Below are 27826 nucleotides of genomic sequence, written 5' to 3' on the forward strand. Positions count from 1 at the left end.
AGGCAAGGTCTCCCATCACCTGAGTGTGCAGAGTCTGAACTGGGCCTTAGAGGATAAGTAGGATTTGGAAAGACAAGAGAAAGCTTATTCCGAAAGTCAGGCCCGGGGAACTTTGCAGAAATGGAGATTTTATGTAGAAGAGTTCAGGCAGAGAAGACAGATTAGGGCCAGATTATGGAAGACCTTGAATAACAAGGACTCTGAGCTCCTGGCAGTGGGAAGTCACTGAAGATTTCCGAGTTGACATGATGCTAGTGGTGCGCAGTCATGGCTGGAGTTGGTGGGGCGGGGGCGGGGGGGAGGGAGGAGGCAGAAAGAGACCAATAAAGAAGCCCCTACAGTTGGCCAGGAGTAAATGATGCCCTAAACCAAAGTGGTGTCGATGGTGATCGGAACGGAGAGAAAGGTGGAAGGAACATTGAAAAGAAGATTTTAGAGGCTCACAATCAAACATGACTTTAATATTTCGATCCTCTGTGATTGGGAAAATGGCAGTATTATTAACAGAATCGGGATGTTAGCAGGATGAGCTGTTTTAGGTATTGTATATAACATTAGTTTATTTTCGGACTTGTTGAATTTGAGGGTCCAGCAGAGATTTGGAGGTGGGATCGGGTCTTGGGAAGGAGGTCAAGGCTAGACTTCGATATTTTGGTGATTTTGTCTAAAGGACAGTAGGAGGGGTCTTCAAAGGGGAGAACACAGGGGCTGGGAACTAAACTAAAAGCAGACCCCTAGTTGACATTAAGGAGAGAATTTACATAATTTTTCCTGAAAATCTTCACTTTTAGCTTTGTTTCAGTTATTTTATACTTATGGCTTTGAAAAATGCTTTCTCATAGTGATGAGTGAGGAAGCTATAATGAAGAAATGTGTTTATTTTGTATGTGTTCTCAGAGAATCCTTACTAAAAGCATGTATTTTCACCTTTTTAGAGCTGTATTATAAAGCGATACTGTGAGAAAAGATTTGTGTCTAAATACCTTGCAACAATTGGAATTGACTATGGAGTCACAAAGTGAGTATATCCTTTCTTTGGGCTTGTAAAGTACGTAGAAATTCAGAACCCTTCTAACATGACCTGTCTTGAAATAGAGATTCTGAAGATAAACTGGGAAAGAGTAGGAATCAGACCTTTACAGATAAGTAGAGATCACGTGGTTCACCGCTCTCGGTCCCCATCAGTTTGTCACTGAGCACATTCTGCTCACCGGGTCTCGGGTTAGGGTCAGGATCTCCCGCGTTGGCAGTGTTGACACTGAGCCTGGCCAGCAGACGACACATTTCAGGGAATTTGTTTCTATAGAAGGAGGTCCTATTAGCAGGCATGTTTTTAGAGCATTTCGAAATACTCTCTTTTTAAAAAGTCTACGTATTTTGTGGGAAGTGTTCTATCAGAGAACTTGATTGATTTTCGACCTTTATAGCCAGTTGGGCTTGACAAAAAATGATCCAGGAAGAGTGAATTGGGTATAACTGGGGATTTATTTGGAGGTGAATCAGGAGGGGTTGAGCTTGGGGAGACAGTCTTGCATTACAGGAAACAGTACCGCCCAAGAGTAGAACTGAGGTGGACAGCACCTTCCCTGAAGGTGGGATCTCGGGCACTCACCATCCCTCCTGTTCTGTTCCCTTCACACTGTGTTCTCCATCCGCGTGGACTGCCATCCTGCTGTCCTGCCTCAGTGCCATTCCTCATTCTGTCCTTATGGCCTTTCCCCTCATCTCCCCGCCTGTCGCCTGTCTGTGTCCTCGAGGTGTCAGATGCTCCCGGTCCTGTAAGGCCTTCTGAATACCGCCTTTATCATGCACGACTCATTTTGGTTGCAAATAACAGAAATATTTAACTTCTCTTGCTATGTATGGTACTTATCAGAAATTGCCTTATGTTGTTATTATTATTATTTGTATATATTTAATATCTCCTGCTAGATTATGAGCTCCACAAAGGGGCAGTTGTATAAATTATCTTCAGGTATCTGGCCCAGTGCTTGTACATAGTAGATTCTCAGTAAATACTTATTGTTAGGAAAGATGGATCTGTCTGAGTAGGAGGTTGGCAAGGTTAGGATATTACAGCAACATTCGAAAAGGTAGATAACGTGGTGTGGGGCGTACCTACATTTCAGGGCTCAGGACGCCGTCAGCGATGGGGTAGGATCCCCTATTTAATTAAGGCAGTATCGTTTTGAATCATGTAAGTAGCTAGTTTATTCATCTGAGAAATGAGAATCACCACATTATGCCACAAAACTGCAGTTCATTCAGCGGATTATTCCGTTGCTGTCTGAAGTTTTTTTGGAGAAGGTGATCATCCCATCGTGAGTCAGGGGGATATAATTAACAGAAACCCAACCCAAACGAACTCAAGCAAAAACAAAACAAAACATGAATCCATTCACACACTCCAGTTACACAGATGCAGCTGGGCCTCAGGAGGCCGAACCAGGACAGAGCAGGGCCAGACCCTTTCCCTGGGCCTCTTGGCCTCCGCGTTCTGGCTCCGCGCAGCTGCCAGCGGCTCCCAGGCTCACACTGTAAGTTTTACTCCCAGAGAGGGACCGAAGCTAGTATTCCAAGTGTAAAAATCCCAGGGAGGGTTTCGGTTGTCCGGCGAGGACAGGTGCTTTTCCCCGGCTCAGCTGGCTGTGGGATCGCCAGGGACGTAGCAGAGCCCGCTTGAACCACAGCTGGGAGGAGAAAGGGGTGGGGGTGCCCTGTCGGTCCATGAAAGCACCAGATGCCCTTCCCTTTGGTCCTGTTTTCAACACTGCCAAGCCCACGTTTAAGTGCGCTTGAGAGTTGCTCGCAGAGGCTGTTAAAATGCAGATTCCTGAGACCTACCCACTAAGATTCTGATTCACTGGGTCTGAGGTGGGGCACCTTTGACAACCCCCTTCCCCATAATCGTGATGCTGGGGGTCCTCAGGCCACGACTTAGGAGAGCACTGCCGTGAGGTAATGAATTACCTCGCTCCTCAAGGTAATTTTCTCTGGCCTCTAAGTTAAATAGACTCTTCTGAGTGTGAGCGTGCGAACCCACGCTTGTTACTTCCTGAGTCACGTATGCTTCGGTTCCATCGTTTCTCACATGCGATCTCTTTAGGGTAAAATTCCCTGGCACGAATTGTTACCCCAGACCTCCTCCAGATGCTCTCGTATCCCGCTGTTGTTTTGTTTTGTCTTGCTGTCCTCACGCTCTCTCTTATAAAGCTGGATTCTGATTTCACAAACACGCATCTTACACTTGATGAAAATACGGTAGAGAATCCAGCAGTGAAGAAACCATGGTCAGAGGACCAGTGGTGGTTAGCTTGATGTAAATATGCAAGTAATGCAAAACAACTGTGGGCATCGGGGTCTCGGAACAGAAAGCAGATGTTGTACGTTTGGACAGAGAAGAAGAAGAAGAGGACGTAAACCGGAAGACAGCGTAGGGACAGTGTGGGCAGGTGCCGATGATGGCCTTCAGTGCCGCAGGAGGGAGGCGTAGCGATGCTGTCTGAAACTGAAATCTGTTATTTCTTTGTAAAGTCTAGTTTGTTCATTTATTGTGAATAACCTCTATTCTTTAGCCTTAGAGAAATCCGTTAGGAAATACTGTTTCTGTAGTGAGGACACACACATTGACGTTTAAAGCTCAGTACACCCTCCCAGTTCACTTCAGTGTCTTTTTGTTAAGGTCAGCAAAAAGTAAATGTTATGCTTTTTATTTTAAAATAGTAGGGTCCCATATTGATTAAAACATTTGTTTATTAGTCTTACCTATGCACAGAAAGAACCTGCAGTGATTTCCATCGATATCAATGAAGGGTTTTTTTCTGGGTGATACGATTCGGGCTCACTTTTAACCTTTCACCTCTGTAGTTGCCTTCAGTGTTTGAGTTATTTGTAGTGTTTTATTCACTCATTCTCCAGGGCTGGTTTTTTTTAAAAAGGCCTAGAAGCAAACGTGCTGAGATGTTAGCAGTAGTTAATTCTAATATGAATGGTGGTTATTTCCCTTCTTGTTCTTTTCTCTATTTTCAAATTTCTGAAAACAACTTGACTATTTTTATTGCTCAAGTGAAGATCAAGAAAATTGCTCGAGACTCTTGCTCCAGAAAATTAAACAGATGTGAACAATATGATCTTTGTTACCGCTCTGCATGGGAACCAGGTATAGCCGGTAGTCATTAAGGTGCCTCACGAAGGGAGATAAAACATTTTGTTCCCCTTCATCTCGCCCCTACTTGTCCCCAGTCAATGTTTCTTAGCACCGTAGTGAGAGCCACCGTTTGGGAGTGAGGGGTGCGCGCTGAAGTGCCTTGAGGTGAGCTGCAGGACAGTGAGTGCGCTTTCTCCACGTGGGTCCAGGTCGGGCTGTTAGAACAAAGGCGCTGCTGGCTCCTGTTGTGAGGGTTACCTGGAATCGGGAAGGGGCACTGAGAATCTCTTCTAAATTTTGTACACCTACACTTGTGAAACGTGTAAGTGACCGGTAATATTAATGTGAATGCAGAAACCATGACCTGCTTTGGGACTTTTTTCCATCTGAACATTTCAGGGTCCAGGTCCGAGACCGAGAAGTCAAGGTGAACATCTTCGATATGGCTGGACACCCGTTCTTCTACGAGGTAAGAAAGCCTTTCTGAGAAAACTCGTGTCCAGTTTTGTCAGTGGTGCAGGGCGAGACCCTGAGCTTTCTGAGAGAACCCATGTCAAATCCTGCACAAAACCAGGTAAACGTCGCTGGCGTCAGACACGTGAGCCTGCAGAGGACAGCTGCCCTGTGCTCAGTGCCGTAGCCGAGCTGCGGGAGGAGAGTTCTGTTCGTGCCTGGACTTCAGAGTTGAGTGACGTGGCTCCTGCTGCAGCAGGGTGCCAGAGGGACCTTGCCGGGCCACCCCTCAGCCCAGTGAGCTCTCCCCCAGGGAGAGCCCCGCTCGGGGTACCTTCACCCATTTCTCAGCCCCACGTCGTCTCAGAATCAATCTCATGACCATTCTCCTCTGTTTTATCTTCCTCGGGGGTTTTTGTTTTCCCTAAGGAAGCTTTTCGCTCTTTTGTAATGTGGCCTTTCACTTCGGTTCTTATCTTTATTATTTCCTTCCTTCTGCTTGCTTCGGGTTTATTTTGTTCTTGTTCTGTGTTCCTCAGGTGGGAGCTTAGATTATTAATTTGAGACTTTCTTCTTTTCTAATGAATGTATTTAGTGCTATAAATTCTCCCCCGAGCACTGCTTAGCTAGGAGGAGAATTCTGATATGTTGTATTTTAATTTTCATTCATATTTCATTTCATTCATTCAGTGTTTTCTTTTATTTCCCTTCATGCCCTGGCCAGGTGGCTCAGTTGATTGGAGTGTTGTCCTGTACCCCAGAGGGCTGTGGGTTCGATTCCCAGTTGGGGCACATATCTGGGTTTGACCCCTGGTCAGGGCACGTGTCGGGGCAGCTAACCGGTAGTTCTCACTGGTGGTTCTCACATCGATGGTGCTCTCTCTCCCTTTCTCCCTTCCTCTCTCTTTCTTTTCCTTTCCTCTCTCTCTCTCTAAATCAATAAAAACATGTCCTGAAGTGAAGATTTAAAAATATGAATATTTTCCTTCAGACTTTCTGTTTGACCTATGGATTACTTAGAAGTGTTTAAGTTCCCAAGTGTTTAGAGACTTTTCTGTTATCTTTCTGTTACTGATTTCTACTTTGATTCCATTGTGGTCAGAGAACACAGTGTATCATTTTGATTCTTTTAAGTTTGTTAAGGGCTTTCTGTCCTCCCCACGGTGCAGGGTATGGTCTGTCTCCGTGTGTGTTCCCCTTGAGAGTATTCTGCTGTTTTGGATGGAGTGTTCTGTAAACGTTTATTAGATTCTGTTGTTCAGTGGTGGTGTCGAGTTCTTTCTTATCCTTGCTGATTTTCTCTTTATTTGTTTTCTATCAATTGCTGGGAGAGGGGTGCCTGCGTTTCCAACTGTAATTGTGGATTTGTCTGTTTCTCCTTCCATTTCTATCAGTTTTTGCTTCACACGTTTTGCAACCCTGTTGTTTGGAACGTACACATTTAGGATTGCGTTGTCTTTGTTATATGATTTCACTTTTGTATAATGTCCCCCTCTGCCTCTGGCAGTTTTCCTTGTTCTACTGTCTGCTTTATCTAACACTAATATAGACATTTCTGCTTTACTTTGGTTAATGTTTACATGATGCATCTTTTTCTGTCCTTTTACTATCGGCCCCTGTGTATCATTGTGCTTGAAGTGGCTTCCGTGTAGACAGCACATGGTTGCATCGTGTTCTTGAATCTATTGGTGTATCGACGCCACCTACATTTAAGGTAATTGTTACATGTTAGGGCTTAATTCTATCATTTTATTTTTTGTTTTCTGTTTTTCATTTCTGTTTTCACTTTTTTTTTGCCTCCCAGGGGGTTATATGAACCCTTTTTGAATTCCATTTTGATTTGTCTGTAGTGTTTTTAGGAAATCTTGCTGTATAGCTTTTTTACTGCATATAACTTATCACAGTCTACTGGTGGTGTCCTTTCGACAGTTCAGGTGTAGCACTGTGATTTTTCTTCCCTTTATATTCCTTTATCCTGCTTAATAGAAGCTCCTTGAAATCATCCCTTCTGAAGAGGCTTTTCTGCAAAACAGCCTTGATCTCTCCTTTTTTGTCAAATACTTGCTGTCTGTAGCTCAAACCCTCTTTTTGGACAAGACCAAAGCCATTGCCTCTTTCTAAGCACCAGGCTGCCCAGGGATGCCTTTGCTCAGCCCACCCCCCTCGGGGAGCGCTCCCAGCCATGGCTGTGACCCCCGGCTTCCTCCAGTCCTTGTTGCCCGCCCTCCGCTGAAGCCTGCCCTGTCACCAGTTCTCTTGACAGCTTTGCCCAAAGGGCCTGCTGCAGAAGGACAGCCTGCTTAGCATGTGAGACGACAACCTCAGGGGCAAGTGTCAAAGGGAGGACTGTCGGCGCAGTGGCGGGGCCCATCTTGCTTCCATCAGGGTTTCGCGGTGCGAGTTGGCGGGTCCACAGAGACTTTCTGAAGCCTGAGTGATGTTAAATAGCTCTTTCTAACCTACCAGCTGGAAAGTTTGCCACCTTTGCTTTAAGAATTAAATAACCCCAATTTCCGTAGCATCCTATTTAATTAGACTTTGGGTGTAGCCGGTCTGCTGAGACTGAGATGAGAAAGCTGTGCAGGGAGACAAGAGTAATAGAGTGGTGGGTGACCACGAGGCATCTTCTTTGACCTTTTTGTCTTACAGGTGAGGAAACTAAGGCGGAGGCAATAAAATCACTTACTTAAGGTTAAGTCTCTTTTTATACACAAATCTCCCTCAGGACAGCACGATCCACATTTTGAAGTTCTTTTCCCCTTTGGCCTCTATGTTGTTCTCCGCAGCACATTCAGCCATTTGACTAGACAAATAGGTCTCAGGTAGTTACGCCTCCTGGCTCCGTGGGTGACGCAAAGATGCCAAGACGGATGCATCGAGACGCTGCCCCCGCGTAGCTCACAGTCTGCTGGGGAGACAGCGGGTGCGCTGCAGCTGGGAAACGAGACGCAAAGTGACGCGGGCACTACTGGGAGCACAAAGTGCTGTGGTGTTCCAGGGGATTCAGAGATGACGTTCTGCTCGACAGGGTAAGGAGTTGGATGGTGAGAAGCAGGGCAGAAAAACGATGTGAAAGATACGGTATTAAAACTGGACCTTAAGAGATTGAAGATGAACCAGCGTCCACGTCCAGACGGAGTTAGGAAGGCACAGGGCAGCTTTGGGGGTGAGAAATTACCCAGGTGCAAGTACAGGAGGTAAGAAGAGGGTAAGACTAGGAAGTTGGTGGAGGACTCATCAGACACTTACAACGTCGATGTAGAGAGTTTAAGCTTTGAGGAGCAGGCAGTAGGGAACACAGAAGAATTTTTGGGTCTTCCGGTCAAGATGGCGGTGTAGGCAGACACGGCTCGCTTCCTCCCACAACCACAACAAAATTACAAGTAAAATATGGAACAGCCATCACTCAGAACCGTCAGAAATCGCATTGAATGGATTTCTGACAACTACGGAATTAAAGAAACCACATCCATCCAGACTGGCAGGAGGGGCACAGATGCAGAACAGGCTGGTCCCTCACTCACGTGTGGTGGATTAAAATTCAGGAGGGTTACCTCAAGAGTGAGGAGTCCCAGCCCCACAATAGGCCCCCCCAGCCCAGGGTTCAAGTGACAGGAAGATAAGTCCCCACTACTTCTGGCTACAAAAACCAGTGGGGATTGAGTCGGTGGAAGAAACTTCTGGAGTCCCAAGCAGTTCCTCTTAAAGAACCCATACGTGGGCTCCCCTAGTCAGACTCACTCCCTCTGAGCTCCAGCAGCAAGATAGCATCCTAGAAAAGCACCAGTGGCATACAAGGAGAAACTGAAGTGTCTGGCATGAAGGCAAGCAAAGGCCACTGTCGGTTTTCTGAACTCTTTCTCCACAGAGCCAACAAGCTGGTGCCATATCTGAGACTCCATCAACGTGGCTAACCCTCTTTGCCCCACCCTGGATGGACACTCTGTCCCACCCAAGCTGCTTTTTCATATGAATGGCTGGTCTTGGCTCTTACCTCACAACTTCCTACATACCTCTCAAACAAGCAACAGCTGGCCTTAGTGAGCTCCAGCCAGGTACTAACAGCAGCCAGCCTAGATTCACAGCTTGACTTCACCTGGGAATCTCTAAGCCCAGCATAAGTATCAGCCATCTCATTGCTTTATAACTTAGGCAGAATGGCTCCAGACAAAACACAGGTGGGGCGCTGACCTTGGCCTGTACTACCTAGGAAATGCCAGGGCCAGTGCACCCAGTGGACAGCCACAGACCAGGTCATAGCACCTCCACCCTGCCCCTGCACAGCTGATCTTCCACGGAGGGCGGGGGTTGGTGGTCAACGGTCACAGCCAGTCTTGAAGCTGACTGGCCTGAGTAAATCCCTCCCATTGACTTGCCAACAGCAGCCAAGGCTCAACTACAAGTGGAGGGTGTACTCAGCTCACATGAAGGGCACACCTCAAGTATCCAGTTTAGGTGGTAGGGGAGGTTGTGCCACTGGACCCTATAGGTCACCTACTATATTAGGCCCCACTACCAAGACATGGAATCAAAGCAGCTCTGCCTAATACATATAAACAAACACAGGGACGCTGCTGAAATGAGAGCCAAAGAAACATGGCCCAAATGAAAGAACACATCAAAATTTCAGAAAAAGAGCTAAAAGAAATGGAGATAAGCAATCTTAGATACAGAGTTCAAAACACTGGTTATAAGGATGCTCAAGGAACTTAGTGAGAACCTCAACAGCATAAAAAAGATCCAGTCAGAAATGAAGGATTCACTGATTGAAATAAAGAACAATTTACAGGGAAAAAACAACAGAGTGAATGAAGCTGAGAATCAAATCTATGATTTGGAACATAAGGCAGCAAAAAAACAATCAGAACAACAAGAAGAAAAACGAATCCAAAAAAAAAAATGAGGATACTATAAGCAGCCTCTGGTACAACTTCAAGAGGTCCAACATTCTTATCATAGGGGTACCAGAAGGAAAAGAGGAAGAACAAGAAATTGGAAATCTATTTAAAAAATAATGGAAGAAAAGTTCCCTAATTTAGTGAAGGAAATAGACCAGGAAGCACAGAGAGTCCAGTTATGATGGATGCAAAGAGGCCCACTCCAAGACACATCATAATTAAAATGTCAAAGGTTAAAGATAAAGAGAGAATCTTAAAAGCAGCAAGAAAAAAAAGCACTTAGTTACCTATAGGGGAGAACCCATGACTGTCTGCTGAGTTCTCAAAAGAAACTCTGCAGGCTAGAAGGGATTGGCAAGAAATATTCAAAGTCATGAAAAGCAGGGACCTACAGCCAAGATTGCTCTACCCAGCAAAGCTATCATTTAGAATCAAAAGACAGTTAAAGAGCTTCCCAGACAAGAAAAAACTAAAGGAGTTCATTGTCACCAAACCATTATTATATGAAATGTAATAAAAAGACATATTTAAGAAAAAGAAGATCAAAACTATGAACAATAAAATGTCAATAAATACATATCTATCAACAATTGAATCTAAAAAGCAAAGAGGTAGAGATAGAATCACGGATATGGAGAGCATTCTGATGGTTGCTAGGTGGGAGGGGGTATGGGGGAATGGGTGGAGAGGTGAGGCAATTAAGAAGTACAGAAAGGTAGTTACAGAATAGCCATGGGGGTGTGAAGCACAGTACAGGAAATGGAGTAATCACAGAACTTATATGCATGACCCACGGGCATGGACAATGATGGGGGGATTGCCTGAGGGAATAGGGGGTCCCGGGTGGAGGGGGGCAAATGGGGAAAAATCAGGACAACTGTAATAGCATATTCAGTAAAATACAATGTAAAAAAGAATTTTTGAGCCAGGGTTTTAAAAAGATACATATGCACAGTGTATAATGTCGCTGGGGAGATTACTTAGAAAACTTGCGGTGATGACATTGGCAATGGAAATGGAAAGGAAGTGACAGGCATGAGAAACGCGGCAGAGCTGGCTTCTGCGGGGTTGTCTGAATCTGCCGAGCGAAGGGAGAGGGGAGCAGCGAAGGTCAACCCCAGGCTGCCAGCCCACGTGACTGAGGGACGGGTCTGCTGCTTTCCTCGCTGGAAGCTCAAGAGAAGAACAAGTCCAGGGAGGACTGAGTGGGAGGGTTTCCTGCTGTCCGGGCCGAATTTGAGGTTCCCGCCGGACATTCAGCTGGAAGCGTCCAGAGCTACCTGGACGTGCAGGTCTGGAAGCAGAGATGAAGAGGCTCACCTTGAAGGTTCGCGCAGTTGAAGCTGTGAGAGCGGTTGGTGTTGCCGAGGTGGGGAGAAGGAAGAGAGACACGAGGGGGGCCCGGGCGGGACCTGGGGCGCTGTGGAGGCAGTCCGGAGTGAGAGCCGTGGCGAGAAGTGGCGTGGGCGGCAGAGGCCCGTGAAGACCCTGGGGGAGGCGCCGCCCGGGGGCCCAGGCAGCAGGAGTTTCGGGACGGGGAGCCTCGTCTGTGCCAGTGCAGGAGGGCGAAGGACCAGGAGGACTGGGGGAGAAGGGCCCTGGTCTCCGTCACTTCAAGCTCTCAGTGACGTTGTTGGGTTTAACTGGGGGGTGGGGGTAGCTCCCTCTGTTTCTGCAGATTAACAGACACTTACATTCTTGGTCCAGTTGTCTACGCTCAGAAAACTAGAGGCGCTTCATGCCTGGTGTGTGTAAGATGTCTTTATTTTCTCACTCTGTATCCGGTGTGAATCTGAACACACTGGGATATCCTGAAAGACTATATAATGCATGGGCTCTGTTGCCACAGCCCCAAATCTGTCAGTGCTGCCGCTCACCCACTCCACCTGCCCTTGTCTCGGCCCCCTTAGTGTGCCCGCGCTTCGTGCCGCCTCTGCCCAGAACTGTAGATGTGCCCCAGAGGCTAATTGCCATTTCCGATGAAAACGTCAAAGGAGGACAGTCGGGGAATGAATGCAGGGAAGGAAGGGAGAAGGTGCTAACGTATGTTGTTTTCTGGGCACCATGAGGTGCTTTGCCTTCATTATCTCATTTAATCTTCACCATTAGCCCATGGAGTAGGTGTTATTATCCCCATCTTACAGATGAGGAAACTGAGGCTCAGAGAGGTTAAGTGGCTTGCCCGAGATCACACAACTAGTAAGTAAGTGTGAACCCAGACCTGCCTGGCTCCCGAGCCTGGGCTGTCATGCTCTGTACTACTGAGGTCGGAGTTCGAAGTTCAGAAGCCGGTGTCCGGGTCCAGGAGTCGGAGGGAAGCTTCCTAGCAGGCTGGGAAGCCAGCTTTGAGTGTGACACATAAGTGGACGCACCTGTTGCTGATATCTGTGTCATTTTTGCCTTAAGTTCTTTGTAATTGCTCCTGAGAAGAACTTTGTGTAATTTGTATTCTTTTAAGGTCTACTGACAACACTTAAATATCCATCGCCTCCAGAGAGTGGAATCGGAGGTGAGGAAGGGTGGAGCAGGAAGCTGTTATTTCCATTACACGTCCTTTTTTTTTTTTATGATGTCACTGTGATTTTCTAAAAAAGTCCCCGAAAGACCAGATACTGAGATACAACAGCAAATACTATGAATACGCAAAAGAACGTACCTCGCTAAGGTCATGACTGAGATACATCTTCATAAAATCACAAACCACCCCCGCCAGCTGGCCGTTTCAGATTCTGCGCGTCTGTTCTTTTACGCGAAGGTCCGCAACGAGTTTTACAAGGACACGCAGGGCGCAGTGCTGGTGTACGACGTCGGGCAGAAGGACTCCTTCGACGCCCTGGATGCGTGGCTGGCGGAGATGAAGCAAGACCTGGGGCCCCACGGGAGCACGGACAACATTGTGTTCGTCGTGTGTGCCAACAAGGTAACCGTCTTGCCCGCCTTGCTAGATGTATTGTGCCCCGAGTGCAGCTCCGAGTTTGGGGGAACAGATAAAAAAGGAAAAAAAAGTCCTTATTTGGTAATAAAGGCATCGACAACTTTTCAAAACGTATCCCTAAAACAAGAACAATTTTTTTAAAAAGCCCAGAATATTAGAGTTAGTGTATGTGCATACTTTCTGAAATGGCACGCGCTGCTCTCGTGGTGCGAGAGCCTTGAAGCTGACGTACGCTTGCCCACTTTCAACGTGCCCGGGGCCATAGCTGGGAGATGATATTGGTGGCTGAGCGGGAGAGATGGATGCTCAGAGCGCACTGTAATCTGAGTGGAGGAGGGAGGCGGGTCCTGTGGTGAAAAGTGGACTGTGGGAGGGTGTGAAAAGCAGACCAAGCCCCTTGAGTGTGATTAGCAGTTTTCTCAAGGGAGAAGGTGGTAAGTGTGGGCACAGGCATCCATTTTGCCACAGCAAATCAGTCCACATGCAACATTAGTAATTTTCTGTCCCGTCTGGTCCGGGTGTGTTTGGTATGCACTAGTGCTGGGGTTCACGTAGGACCAGTGTTCTCGCGGTGAGGGTCGCCAGGGACCTCCCTGGGCCTTCCCCGGTGGGAAAGGGTTGGAGTCTTCCCTGCCCTCCGTTTCCGGTTTCAGATCGATTGTGCCAAGCACCGCTGTGTGGACGAAAGCGAGGGGCGTCTCTGGGCCGAGAGCAGGGGGTTCCTGTACTTTGAAACTTCGGCACAAACTGGAGAAGGAATTAATGAGATGTTCCAGGTAACCCAGCAATGAGTTGTCTTAGAACCTGTGTCCAGGCTTCCCGTGCGTGTGCAAAGCTTAACTTATGAGAAGCGGAAAAGGAACTTCTCATCAGAATAAGCTTTCTTTTCTGCAGCTGCTGAGAGAAACAGAAAGAGAAAGAATATGAACATGAGTGTGTGTGTGTGTGTGTGTGTGTGTGTGAGAGAGAGAGAGGGGGGGAGAGAGAGAGAGAGAGACCTGTCTGCTGTCTATTCCAGACCAGACCTGGCTGATTACCAGAATTACGTGGGGAAATTCTTCAAAATACAGATTGCTGGCTTCCAGACCTACTGGAAGTTCAGTGCTGTAATGGAGCCAGGAATCTATATTTTGCAAAAGCTCTCTAGGCGACTCTGAGGATGATCAAGTTTGACGACAGCTATTATACACTTACTCAAGTGGGACAAAGAATGTCTCCCAAACTACCATTGGTTGCGTTTGTGTGCAAACCACACGGAAGCTTTGCTTTGGCAGGACCGCTGCGCCAAAGCTCAGACGGTCCGGCGTTGTAGCCCGCGGGGGTGCAGCCAGGGGACAGGAGCCCGCCACCGCAGAGCCCAGCCAGACGTGTGAAAGCCAGGTCTCAGCAATGAAGTCGGCTGTAGAAGCGTGTGTTCACGCTGCGACTGGAGTAGATGGTCACTTCTTAAAATTTACGAGTCTTGAATAATTTTAAGGGGAGGAAGCTGTTTAAACACTAACTTACAAAGTCAAGTTAACTCTTAATTATAAACCCATTTGGAAGTGAGTGGTGGCACGAATAATGTATTTTTCTTACGAATATATCTGATATTTTGGGAATTTTTAGCATTTCAAATAAGGTAGCTATACTACCAAGAGTTATTCTTAACCGTGGAGTGAGGCTTTACCTAATCCTCCATGCCGACTCCTCTCACCAGCCGTCACCCTCCTATCAGGAGACAGGGCTCATCCTCGACTGACAGGCTGAACTGGGCCTCCGAGGCTTCAATTTCAAGACCAAATAAGGCTGATGTTGGTTTGCCGCATTTCTGTTCTTTTGAGTCCCTAGGCCTATGTGGGTTGGTGCCTCTCTATGTGCAGTAATCATGACACTTAACCCTTTGAAGAGTATGAAGTACTCTTCTGGAGCAGCTCACACATTTCATCACTTTTAACACTCACTATAAATGCATGTCAGGTATCATCCTTGTTCCGGACACGAGGGCACCTGAGAGTGGTAGCAGTGTGTTGGAAAGTTATGCATAATTGTTAGCGACGGCATCAGCGCTGTAAAGGTGGCAGTCCATTCTCTGTTGGCCTCTGTTGTGGCTCAGGAGACGCCAGTGCGGCTCTTAACTCTTACTTCTTCGCCCCGCCCCCAGCCCCGCCCCAGCCGCGCCCCAGCCGCGTGCTCGGGTCTCCCTCTGTCTTTGGTTTTCTGCAGCCGCACTCCGTGCCTGCGGGTGGTTCTCTCTGCATTTAGCCAAACGGGGAGCTTGTTGAGTTTCTCAGATTCGTGTGTAGGTGTTTTTCCCTGAAATTTGGGAAGATTTTTTTCTACCTTTATTTCTTTATATATATGTATATATATCCCTTGATTTTGTCCTGCAATCCGTGAGGTTATGTTTATTTTTATTCCATTTTTTCTCAGTTTTTCAGGTTGCAGTCTCTGTTGCTCTGGTTTCAGCCTGCTGTGAAATCCACCGAGAGAATTTTTTAATTCAGTGCTTTTCAGTTCCAGAATTTGCCTTTGGTTCTTCTGTGTAGTTCCCAGGTCTCTGCTGGGATTCCCTATGCACTCATTCAGAATATATTTTCCTTTACTTGTTTGATCATATTTTTTTACCTCTTAAATACTTGCTTTATTATGAATTCTAGGAGTTACTGGAATATGTTACGGTCTTTTAGGACGATGCGTGAAAACAATTCCCGTTTCCGCCAAGTCAGCTCCCCTGCGGGGCGTGGTTTCTCTCCCGCAGGCCTTCTACGCGTCCATCGTGGATCTATGTGAGAACGGCGGGAAACGCCCCGTCACGAACAGCAGCGCTAGTTTCACCAAAGAACAAGCCGACACCATTCGCAGAATCCGAAACAGTAAAGACAGTTGGGACATGCTGGGGGTCAAGCCTGGGGCCTCGAGGTAAGCAGTGCTCTGTGATATCAGTGCTGGGTTCTGTTGTAGAGAAAGGCTCAACTGTCAAAATTATAGGTAAAATATGTCTTCTCATAATTGTCCAGAAATATGAAGACGCAGGGAAGTGTATTAGATTACTTGATAATGCTCTTGCATGGAATTAGCAGAGTACCAGTGATTCCATCGATAGCAGTTGCCTGATGGGGGAGCTGTGTAACGAGAATGCATCAGTGCTTTCTGAAACAGCAGGCTCAGCTTTTGTTGAATAACATCCTTGAAGCTAATGCAGCCTTAAGAAAATACCTTACAAAAGAGAATTCTTAAGTTACAGGATTTTAGAGAAGGAAAGAATGTTAGCAATCAGCATGTCCGAACGTTTGATTTGATAGCTGGAAAAACTGGGACTTAATGACCAAATACACTCAGTGGCCTCAGGGGTTAATTGGTTCTGGACCCTGAACACTGTGTGTGTGTTTCTCAAAAACCCTGCTACTTCCTCATCTGTGTGCGTTTATTTTATTTTAGCCAAAAGAATTATTTGGGGAGGGGGAATAAATAAACCACTATTCTTTGTGGCTTGTGCAAGAATAAACTGTTGTTCAGTATGGTTATATAACTTTTTTCCAAGTTACTGAAATATAATTCCCATACAGCGTTGTATGTATACTTGAAGGGATACAGCCTAATGATTTGACTTATGGATATTGTGAAACAGTTACAAGTTTAGTCAATACCCATCATCTCATACAGAAAAAAAAAAGTTTTCCATTGCAGTGAGAGCTCCCGGGATCTTCCCGAGTAAGAACTTCCTGTGTCCACACAGTTTTGCTACATAACACTGCTGTTGCCAGGCGTATCATAGCCGACGGATTCTCAGATCTTTTTATTTTGCGCCACAGCTTCCCTCTCCATGGCTCCCCTTTTCTACTTTTTCACCTCGATCCCCACACACGGAAAGGTACTTCTGGAACTTGCTTTGTCCGCATCGACCACGTGAAATGTCTCTTCTCCATTTTCATCTCATGGCACACCACTGGGTCCCGGAGGAAAGAGGGGAGGCGGGGTGGAGGATGGTTGCTGGCCGCCCTCGACTTGCCAGGCGTCACTGAGGGCGCTTTAACCCCGGGAGGAGCTCAGGTGGCCTCACGCACCCGGCACAGCGTTCATCGGTGCCTTTGAAGTGTCCCTTTCGACTTTCCATGGTCTCACTCCAAATTCTCCCATTGGATCCTCAAGGAACATGGGCTCTGAAACTAAGAAAACTATTACTTTACTTATGAATTAAGTTAGGACAATATGTGTTAAGGCAAAAGAAACCCTGGTTTCTAATTTATTCACTGTGGTTAATTGGAATCTATCAGAATTTACAGGACCTCCACAAGTTCCACACCTTTAACTAATATAACATGTAGGTTCTTTAAAAATTTTTTTTCTTTTATTGATTCTTGAGAGAGGGAAGGGAGGGAGAAAGAGAAGGAGGGAAACAGCATGTGAGAGAAACATCAATCAGTTGCCTTGTGCACGCGCCCTGACCAGGGACCAAATACACAACCCAGGCGTGTGCCCCGGCCCGGAATTGAACCGTGACCGTTTGGTTTGTGGGACGACACCCAACCCGCTGAGCCACACCAGCCAGGGTGGCATGTACCGTTCTTACCTTTGTCCTTCGGGTCCATCAGACTAATTTTGTTTGGCATTGAATACTTCTAGGAAAAACCTAAAAACATTTTTTTATGTTACAGAGAGTTTTAATGTTTGTTCAGTGCTGTTTACTATTCTTGAACTTGAGGAAAATCCTCATCTTCAGTAGAATTGATATATTTCTTATACCCTTGACTGAGTCTTGTTTCTCCAGAATTTTCCTTGCAAGTCTCCCCTGCTACCCAGAACGTTTAAAAAGCACTCCCAGTGCGGAGGGCCAGCCTGGCTGTCGCAGGAATGCCCGGCGGACTTGTTCCCTCGGGAGGCAGCTCGTGGGGAAGCGGGAGGCAGCTGTTCCAGCCTCGAGATGGAGAGGCTTTTAGGGGGCATGTGATTCTTGTTAGCCAGTGTCAGAATTATCTATGTAGAAAACTATGTGCAAGAGTAAAACAAGAAAATTCAGGACTCCCCTAAGAGCCGACGACAGAGAAAGCCTTTGAATGTGCGCTCGAGGCGTGGGGAGCTGTTACCGTGGTCCTGGGACCTCTGTCTCTCCAAGTTGACACACGGACTTTCCGTCTTGTACAAAATGTCAAAGACCGTCTCCCTCGTTTGCAGAGCCAAACTAGACATCCTTCTGATACGAAATAAAGGAGAAAAGCCAGGGCATTCGGGGAAGCATCCAGCTTGTAGGACAGCAGGAACCCCAAATCACGAACGGAAGGTGGAAAAGAAAACCCTCTGATGGAGACAGAGCCAGACTCTGACCCGGGTGGGGTGGTGGCCGGGTGTGTAGAGGCCTCCCAGAGGCCTGACCCCGAGGATGAAGAGCAGGGAAGTTCCGGGGAGGGTGGCCTCAGCCCCTCCCCCAGCGGTTCCTGCTCACCATGGAGCTCAGAGGCCCACGGGTCTCCCCTGGAGCTCTGCTGGTCTTTGGAGAAATACTCATTGTTGCTGCTCCTTTCCTCCCTCGAGAATAGTACTTTCTCTTGTTTCTTCTTGGATCTCAGGTGCCCCTTTCCATGCCCTTTCTGGGGTCATCGGTGTCGCCATCTTGCCCAGGCCTCAGACTCCCTGTGACCCGGGAACTCATTCCAGCCCCTCTCCTTACATCTTATCCACCTGTACGTCCAGCTCATCACCTGCTTCCGCCAGTTCCTTCTTCACGTTACCGCTCCGATCTTCCCTTCCACAGACTCTGTAACCTAAACTCTGACACTCGTGCCTGGGTTATGGCAGCAACCTCCTACCTGTCTTCTAACTTAAAGAAATGGCCTTCCCAGCACCGTTTGGTCAGGGAACGCCTACTGTTGTCAGTGTTGATCAAATCTAGCTTTTCTGTTGATTTGCCTTCATGGCCTGTCACCTTCTGACCCCTGACCCCTGCCCCAGCCCACTTGGTTTCTCCTACTTTCCACCCCGTGCCCACGCTCTGTTCCTAGCCTCTCGCATTGCTCTGTATACCCACCCCCCCCACCTCATGCCCAAGCCCCTCCGTTCAGAGTTCTGGTTGGGGGGCGGCAGGGCCTGCCCTGGTCCCCGGGGTCCTCATTGCTCCCGGCAGTCAGCAGGGCCTCGCTGCGTGCCTGCAAGGTGCCTGGTGCTGCCTGTTTTCATCCGATCTTTGTTTTGCCAGTGTTTTCTTCACATTTGTACACATATTTTACGTTGTATTTTTTTCTACTTGTATGTTATACAGGATCCGACACAAATAATGTCCCCTTTTTATTACAAAATTGTAAGCATGTAATTCTGTAACATACCAATATCACACTCAGGCACACCATATGACATTTTAGGTGACATGTTCAAATTAAAACTATAAATGATTACACCCGTATTATTACCCTCCCAACACAGGCAAGCAGGCCTTACTTCTGCCGACCCTGTATGTTACTTATTTGTTGTTTCCTAGCCCCACCTTTGGAAAGGTGGTGACTGGATAGGGGAGGGCGGTGCTGACTGCGAGGGCTGCTACACGATCCAGTCACTAAACGCGGTGCGCGGGGCGCCCAGCCGCTGACGCCGAGCTCCGCTTCTTTTCGCAGGGACGAGGTCAATAAAGTGTACCGGAAGCTCGCCGTGCTGCTGCACCCGGACAAGTGCGTCGCGCCCGGCAGTGAAGATGCCTTCAAAGCGGTGGTGAACGCCCGGACTGCCCTGCTGAAGAACATCAAGTAGGAAGGAGAGCAAACGACGGGTGTCGGGTATCGGGTGTAGGGCGCGCGTGCAGGCAGACTCTCCCTGGAGGCGAAACGGCCAGCGTGGGTGTTTCCCCCGCAGAACCTCGCCGAGCTTTCCCCCCCGCCGTCTGTCGTCATTCCTACGTAAGTCCGCGGTCCAGGGCCTGCTGCCGGTTCCCGCGGAGGGAACCGAGCGCCACTGGCACACCCGGGTTCCGTTGGTTTTCCACCTGGAAGTCGAGTGCTCCCGTGGCCCCGCCCTCGGGAAAGTCCCTGAGGCGTCTGGAGGGAGGACAGGAGGGCCCTTTCGCCTTCTTTTCCTCCCTCCCGTCCTTCTTTCCCGCCTGCCTTCCTCCTTCAACATGGGAGAAGAAAAACAGAAGCAGACTATATCAAAACCCCTGAGAGTTTGGGGTGACCTCACAAGCAAGCCGCCCCTTTCAGAACGAGTTCCTTAGGTGCTCTTTTAACCATCAATCAAAAAGTAATGGCCTCTTAGCAGCAGCCCTTTGGAAGTTTGTGAAACAAAGCCACACATTGAAGCAGCCAGTTTATGACATTTAGTCCGTTCCCTTCTCCAGCCACCAGGGGGAGAGACAGGCCAGTCCTAAGTGGATAAAGCCACCGCAGCCACGCTTCTGGGTACACTGCGCTGCTACCGTGCCCCTGGGCGGGAGGGCCCTGTCTGGCTGGGCAGGTGGGTGCCAGCTGCTGTAGGGAGCACCATCACCTAGGGATCAGGAATGAGGCCAGGACGGGTGCGTGCAGGCCACGCTAGAGTGTGCATTCATCTCATCACGCACAGCAGCTGACTCGGGCGTGTGGATGCCACGGGAGAGCGCCCGTGTGAGGCTTACGTCTTGTCTCGTTTCTGCCTCATTTGCCAGGGACAGGTGGGGAGGGTGAGGTGCCCTGCAACATGCCGGCCTCCGCTCTGCTTCTTCACCGGTGTCAGTTCCCTCTCCTCCTCCCCTCGTTGATTTACACACCACGTCTGCCACCATTTCTCTGTTCTTGGGTCCCCGGCTTGCAGCCACTGTCTCCTCCATCCCCCCTCACAAGCCTTGAGCTGGGCCTGGCTGACCAGGGACCAGGATGGGTCCTTCAGGCAGTGCGGGAGCGAGGGGTCTGGAAGCTGGCAGGGGGAGGAATCTCTGTGATCTTGTTTGGGTTCCAAATCTCTGAATAGTAACACTTTTAAACTACAGGTTATGAAAATTCATTTCCCAGAGAGAAAAATGTTTTCTTGCCATAGTCTCCTCCTTCATCTCCAGGAGATGAATGAAGATCAAGTGTTAGGACTGGCCGTTTTTGGGGGCCCACACGACCGCTCCCACTGTGTGGCTCGTGACCTCCTCACCCTCGTTGTGAGGTCCGTATTTTCAGCTGTGACCAGTCTGCACCAGCTGGGGCTCTCAAGTACGCAACACAGTGCTGTCTCTGGATTTTAAATAGCTATCCATGTTGATCGCCAGGTAGCGCACCTTAGCACCTCGGGAGCAAAGCCACTTCCACTGACCTCAAGCCCGGGGCAGCCTTCTGGGCGCTTCCCCTCCGCCGGCGGCTTCCTCGGGGTGGCTGCACTTGGGCCGCGTGGGGCCTGTGGTCAGCAAGCCTAGAAAACTGTCAGCTGTTTTCTAGGATGACGTTTCTTCTTGGCGATGCTGGGAATGCTCTTCTTTATGGATGGAGATCTGAGATATGGTTTCTTAGAGGATCGTCCTCTGGCCTTGTAATTTTAACCAGCCTCGGAACTGCAGAACTCCAACCCAAAGTTCTTCTGGACCTAAGTGTTGCTTAAGGCCTTCATCACGCCTAGGATAATTAAACATCGATCTGTTCTCACAACAGAATTTAGGAGTCGCCTGAGTGAGGGACTGTGCACCACGGCAGTGCCAGCCCAGGCTGACAGAGCGGCTCACTGAGTGCGAGGCCCTGTGTGTAAGAAGCTGGTGCCCGTTGTTAACACTGTTGCTAAGCGCGGGACCGGCCCCTCCTTCAGCTGCAGTGCGCAGGTGGGCACGTGTAGCGGAGGGTCCCTGAGGCCCCCATTCGCATCCTTATGTAACCAGTGAGCTGTTGAGATTCGGCCTGGTCTCGACTCTTAGGTCTTGGGAGTCAGTTCCCAGCACCCTCTTGGTGAATGTTAAGGATGGCCAGGTACTACTTTATGTAAAAGGAAGAAAAGAAGAAACTTAAGCTTCAAGGCCCTAGAATTTTTCTGATTTGGTAATTCTTCAGAAGAATATCAAATGATAAGAAGCTCGGTCTGCAGTGAAAAGTTGTTTGGTATCGCACCGACTCCACAGACCTGTGCACATCAATGTAACTTCTTGGTGCAAATGTGTCCTTTGTAGTTCAACCTGAAAATTATTCAGCCAGTTCGGATTTCAGAATACATCAGTGACAGTAACAACTAGCAGAATAATTTCAATGGTTAAAAAAAATTTTTATGGAGAAAAACTTGTTTTTCAAAAAGAATACAAAGTTTGAGCAGCTATTATTAAAGAAAAGCCATTTCTTCCACAGCTGAGTCACCGAGAATTAACACTTTTAAAACTTGTTAGAGATCCCCAGAGGCTTTCAAATCAGTCCTCCAACCTACCCAAGCGCTTTAAAATAACACCCGGCTTTTGTTCCCTTGTTCCCCTTTCCTGCCTCCTTCCGGGCGGAGGTTCTCAGCTGTCAGCTCTTCTCCTCCTCCAGCCTCGTCACCCGGCTCCCCCGCGTGCACGCCCCTGGGCCTGGGTGGTCTGCTGACCGGAAGTCCCGCCTCCGGGATTGCACCGCCCCCGACACAAAAATGCCCTGGTTGGGTAGCTCGCACCTTCAGGGAGCTTACTCGAGTGTGTTCTCAGCATCCCATTCTCAACTGGTAAACATCTCTTTACACCCGTAAACCAGAGCCTGATTCACTGTTAGTTCGATGAGCCATCAATCAGGCAGCTGAATTTCTGAAAGAGTCGCGGTGAGGATGTGGCCCTAGCGATGAGGGTGCTGCTGCTCGCAGAACACAGTCTCGGGGGGAGGCACGCGTGGCAGGTTCACGTGGGCGTGGGCGGGGCTGCACCCACTTTGTGTCTGACAGGGACGGCGCCCTTGTGACAGGCGCTTGCAGTAGGCCCTGGAATGTCACCTCGCCGCACTCCCTCCAGCTCACCCAACCTGCCAGCAATTCGGTAAAACTTTTGAAAAGGAATTTAGCTGCAAAAGATAGCTAACCACCTTCTGGTGCAAGTTTTGCAAAGTGCGAAGAGGGTCGCCCTTCTTGTGATGGCCATTTGGCACAACTGCAAGGCATAGGTAATACTATTTGTGTGTTGGTTTCCCCCTTTAACATCTCCAGAGGAGACAGAGTCTAAACCTGCGGGGCGATGCAGGAGACGGCGCCCACCGGGCAGCGCGACGTGGCGCTGTGCAGTGAAGGCCCTGTGGTGAGGTGCCCTGCCGGACAGCCGCTCGGGGTGGGTCCGTTTCCTGCACTTGCTGCTTGAAGGGGCATCTGTCCCTACGACTGTGCGTGCAGAGTCCCTAAAGAAAGCTCTAAGCTCTTACAAGGAAAATTTACCTATTTGCTTTCTGTTGAAATTACTGAAAATGTTAAATCGAACAGTTTATGTCTTGTATAGAGAGTGCCATATGTATTTAAGTTGTGTATTTTTATAAAATAAAGCCAAATATCACACACTGGTCTGTGGGCCGCACTCATTTGTTGAAACATTTGTCTTTAACATAAAACGTGTTAGTCTAGAAGCCAGTCTAGTTCCTCACCAGGTAAGGCGTCTGGCTGTGGTGCTCACCTGGTCACGTGAAAGAGATTCTTGTTCATCAGTGCCTCAGGCTAGTCCGACCTTAAAGTTGTGATGCGAGTGTTTTGATCTCTTAAAGATACTAATGTTGTGTTTGCCTTTTTAATTCAGATAAAACTGTTATCTCATTTTATTTTTTTTTAAATCCTCACCCAGGGATGTGCCCATTGATTTTAGAGAGAGAGGAAGGGGAAGAGAGAGAGAAACTTTGATGTGAGAGAGAAACATTGATCTACCGCCCCCACACGTGCCCTGACCAGGGACTGAGCCCACAACCCAAGCATGTGCCCTGACCGGGGATCAAACCCACAACCTTCTGGTGTATGGGCTGATACTCCAACCACCTGAGCTTCCCGGGGAGGGCATGCTGTTATCTCATTTTAATAACACAGATCTGAATAATTCAGTTAACCAGTCTCCGGACAAGAACCCTAAAGCAAGAGACTGTTGTAACCCCAGAGTCTGGAAGCGTCAAGCCTACTAAGGCCAACCCACAGAAGGCGGTCCGTCTCCGCAGGCGTCCAGCGGGAGCCTTGATTTTCGTTGGGAAGGACGTTTGCTCTCACCAGGGAATGCCCACCGCTCCTCTGGGGGAACTGCCCTGCTTCCGCACTGCTCACACGCTCTGGAGGGGAGCTGCCAGGTCCTGCTACGTGCCCCCCTGTCCCCCTGGCCACAGAGATCGGTCCCTGAGATAGGAAGCTCACCCAGGCTGAACCGATTGGCAGCCTTCCCTGGAATCTTCCTAATCAGATCTATGAAAACAAGCTTCCTCTCAGGAAAGGAAGACAGAAGGGGTTAGCTGATGCTGGCAGCCTCCATCATAGCCTCACGGGAGAGTGTGAGAGGGAAGCAGACGCTAAGAAAGAGAGGGTCCTGGTGGCCGAGACGTTCCTTCTAGGTCTCCTGAACCGGTGGTTCTTCAAGCCCATCAGCCCCCCCAGAACCCTTCCAATAAGTCTCCGCCCCCCTTTTCTGCCCAAGTTAGGCAGAGTTTGCTTTCTGTTCCTTCAACTAAAAGAACATTGGTTAATAATAGACACCAAGGATGCAAGCAGGGATGAGACGGCTGTAGTCTGTAGGCTGCTACACTGTAGGTATACTGTACAACTTTATACGTTAAAATTTAGCCAACTACTTAGCGCTTCTCAACTGGAGCCTTTGCCTATGTTTTAAACCCCTAATAACCAGTCGTAAACTGAAAAGAAATATTAGGTTTATTCATTCTGTTTCAGAGTCTGTTTAAAATGTCACATTTTATCTAGCTTTTTAGTTTCTATTTCATGCATTGCCTGTCAGAGGCACTTCCAATTTCTTAAATTTCGGGTCAGATTTTATTGTTAAAATAGCCATTCACCATGTATATACTTACTGAGCACCTACTGTGCGCTGTCCCTGTTTTAGGCACTTGGGCTATCGCAGAGCACAGGGCCAACGAAGTGGAGCTTCCATTAGAGTTCCACTTTTTTTTAAAATTTGCGGAGTTTTGAAGAAAGTTCTTTTTTTTCCTATAGGCTTATTTCCTATAGTTTTTTTCTTATATGAAATTTTATAATTAATACCAATTGCCACGACATACAGAAGATCATGGAGGCTGTGAAAATGCTGTATTAAATTTTTTTTGAGAACTTAACCATTATTATACAAAGCTTTTTTTTTTTCCACATGGGGCCTGGAGCATATAGGTCTAGACTTTAGGCATTTCTTCATGTATTTTATAACTATCACTAAAATATTATTATATCCTCCCAAAGCAGTTATTACAGTTGTATTCATTTTAAGAGCAAATATCTAGAACCTAAAGTGCTGTTTTAGTTAAACCCACAGTGTGTACCTGTGACAAGCTGACTGTGCTAAAGGACGCTGTGCCTTCAGGAGAGTTATGTCTCTCTGCATCCGAAACAGCTGTCAGCGATCGTTGTAAAATCAGCAGGTGCCGCCCACGAAAGCCTTTGCACCAGAGAAGAGACAGTCAAGTCTGCTGCGATGAGAGGAATGAACCAGGCCAGCGTCTCCGTGCCCCGGGTGCCACCAGGTGAACATCCCGAGAACATTCTGCTGGCTTCCGAGCTTGAGAGGAAACACAGAGGTTAATGAAATGAATACTAAAGAGAGAGAGAAGGCGCCTTCATGGCTCAGCAGCAAAATAAAAAGCAGCAACAGAGACTTGCTCTGTGCAGACCCCAGGGAGCAAACCAGGAAAGCCCCACGACGGTGGCTGTCAGCTGGTGTTTCGTGACAGAATGCGGTGTTTCTAGTGAACTCCCAACAGGGGACCCCTGGATAAAAACAGTTTGAGAGCGACATTTTTCTCAAGATACATTCACACTTTTAACATCACTCTGCATAAAAGTCGTCCACCAGGCAGTCCTCCCCGACTCAGGGAGATGGTGGCATTTGTATCAGGACACGATGACCCCCAGGTGGTGACGGCCTTGTCCTCACAGGTGCTGGTGAGGAGGTGCCTTACAGGGAGCAGGGTCAAGGACAGGTGAGGCTTGGGCCAGGTGCTCTCCTGACGGGGCCTCTGTTTCACGAGGTGTCCCCAAGAAACGTTCAATGTCAGGTCAAATACCGTGACTGTGTGTGTCTCATCATGAGACATGAATAAGACTTCTCGGGGTGGAGCAGTCTCCAGGGAGAGGAAGAAAGAGCCATCTTCCTTCTCTCTGTCCCCGGCGGCAGAACCGAAGGACTTGTATGGTATGGATGTCTTTTATGATGTTATCACCATTTTACAGATGAGAAAACTGAGGCCCGGAGAGGTGAATGGACGTGCTCAAGGCCGCACAGGATGCTATTCAAACCCAAACGTGCCCACCTTCAGAACCCAGGGTCCCCACCCACCCCGTCAGCCTCAGGATCCAGGTTTTAAAACATTCTGCTTCACACGATGAAGGATATTGTACCTGCTTGTTGCATGTTGCTCACAGGGACATAAATAGGCCTCCACTTTTAAAAAGACCACAGAGATACAATTTTCCTCATCAAAAATGACACAAGTTCGAATCCTGCCTGTGTGCATAGGAATGAAAGAAAGTTCTGGGGTGTGCCTAAGCCAAGAGGAAGTTAATATGACAACTGAAGTTACCGGTGTATTAACATATGGACTATAATACATTTGGATATATTTATTCACAGGGTTTTTTTAAAGTGAAATTTTGCATTGACTTTTGCAGAACCACTTATGCCTCCAGAACAGCTTGAAAGTCATGTCTTGAGGGGTATTCATTCAAGCCCGCGACTAAAAGTTCAGTCTCAGGTGCTGGTTGCCTGAGAACCTAAGAAACAACTTGGGGCGGGGTTGGGGGAGGGGCAGACAGAAAACCAGTAAGGAAACATCAGGCTTAAAGGACGCATTCAACAATCCGAACTTCCTAGACACGTAGAGAACATTCCACCTAAAAGCACTCGGGTCTTTTTCTGAAGTGCGCCCGGGACCTTCTCCAGGGCACACCATCATGCAGCTGTGCAAGGGCAACCTGGATTCAGCCTGGGGCTCTTTGCCGTGGCGCCCCCACTCCGCCTCTGCCTGGCGTCGGCCAGAGCGCCCTCCCAGCCTCTGTCTCCACGCCAGCGCCCCTGCACCCTGCCCTCACTCGGGGCGCACGGAGCTGGCTGGTGCTCTCTGAACGCACTACGCCGTCCACGGCCTCGCGCCTCTGTGCTTGCTGCCCTGCAACCTGACGCCCTGTTAGGAACTGAATGTCTGTGCACCCCCAAATCCATACAGCAAAGCCCTACCCCCCAATGTGGTGGTATTGGGGGTGATTAGGGTTAGATGAGGGCATGAGGGCAGAGCCCTCACGTTGGGATCAGTGGCAGGAGAGGATGAGACATCGGAGCTTCCTCTCCGTCAGGTGAAGACTACTGCCCACCAAGGGGGGAGCCCTCACCAGGGACTGAATCCATCCGCCGTCACCTTGGGCTCGGACGGCCAGGCCCCAGAGCTGTGCGATGGAACTGTCTTTCGTTTAAGCCACCCAGTCCGTGCTGCTCCGCGAGGGCGGCCTGAGCTGCCTCTCCCCTCCTTCCTCCCCTCTGCTCTTTGCCTGGCGAACCCTCACTGAACTTTCATATCCAGCTCAAAATGCCTTCTCCTCTGAACTTTTTCCGGACTCCCCTCTGCTGCCCAGGCACAGATAGTAGATTTTCTCCTCAGCAGGGTAGGGGCCTCCACAATATACTATTCCTTTTTTAGTTATTTTATTTTTGTTACCACTTTGTCTCCTTATATCCGTCCCCACAAACCCACGATCACTGCACTGCTGTCCATGAGTCCTTTCTCCTTTTTTGCGCAATCCCTCCACTCCCTAACCAGCCCCCCACTCCCGTCCTGCTCTCCGAGTCTGTCTCTATTTGCCGGTTAATTCAGTTTGTTCAATAGAGTCTATATATGAGTGAAGTTATACGGTATTTGTCTTTCTCTGACTGGCTCATTTTACTTAGCGTAATGTTCTCCAGGTCCATCCATACTGTTGCAAAAGGTAAAATTTTCTTCTTTTTTTTTACGGCCAAGTAGTGTTCCATTGTGTAAATGTCCCATAGTTGTTTTATCTTCTCATCTACTGACGGGCACTTGGGCTGCTTCCATATCTTGGCGATTGTAAATAACACTGCAATGAACATACGGATGTTTATGTTCTTTCAACTTAGTGTTTTGGGTTCCTTTGGATATATTCTCAGAAGTGGGATCACTGGGTCAAGAGGCAGATCCATTTTTAATCTTTTGAAGCATCACCATACTGCTTTCCGCAGTGGCCGCACCAGTCTGCATCCCCCGGCAGTGCGAAAGGGTCCCCATTCTCCACAGCCTCACCAGCACTTGCTGTTTGTTGATTTATTGAGGACAGTCTTTCCTACGG

The 27826-nt window shown here is 48.3% G+C and overlaps 1 protein-coding gene across 1 annotated transcript in view; it reads left to right on the forward strand.

Moving 5' to 3' along the window:
• Nucleotides 1-22828, forward strand: part of DNAJC27 (DnaJ heat shock protein family (Hsp40) member C27) — a 28893-nt gene extending 6065 nt beyond the window's left edge. Inside the window, exons 2-7 of the mRNA XM_045844659.1 lie at nt 936-1018; nt 4547-4616; nt 12254-12418; nt 13087-13209; nt 15174-15334; nt 19018-22828. Coding sequence (XP_045700615.1) covers nt 936-1018; nt 4547-4616; nt 12254-12418; nt 13087-13209; nt 15174-15334; nt 19018-19150 — 735 coding nt within the window. The 3' untranslated portion in view covers nt 19151-22828. The remainder of the gene's footprint in view (nt 1-935; nt 1019-4546; nt 4617-12253; nt 12419-13086; nt 13210-15173; nt 15335-19017) is intronic.
• Nucleotides 22829-27826: the final 4998 nt, after the last annotated feature.

Source organism: Phyllostomus hastatus, unplaced genomic scaffold, assembly GCF_019186645.2.
Source record: "Phyllostomus hastatus isolate PE091 unplaced genomic scaffold, TTU_PhHast_1.1 phas_contig_402, whole genome shotgun sequence".
NCBI classification, from domain to species: Eukaryota; Metazoa; Chordata; class Mammalia; order Chiroptera; family Phyllostomidae; genus Phyllostomus; species Phyllostomus hastatus.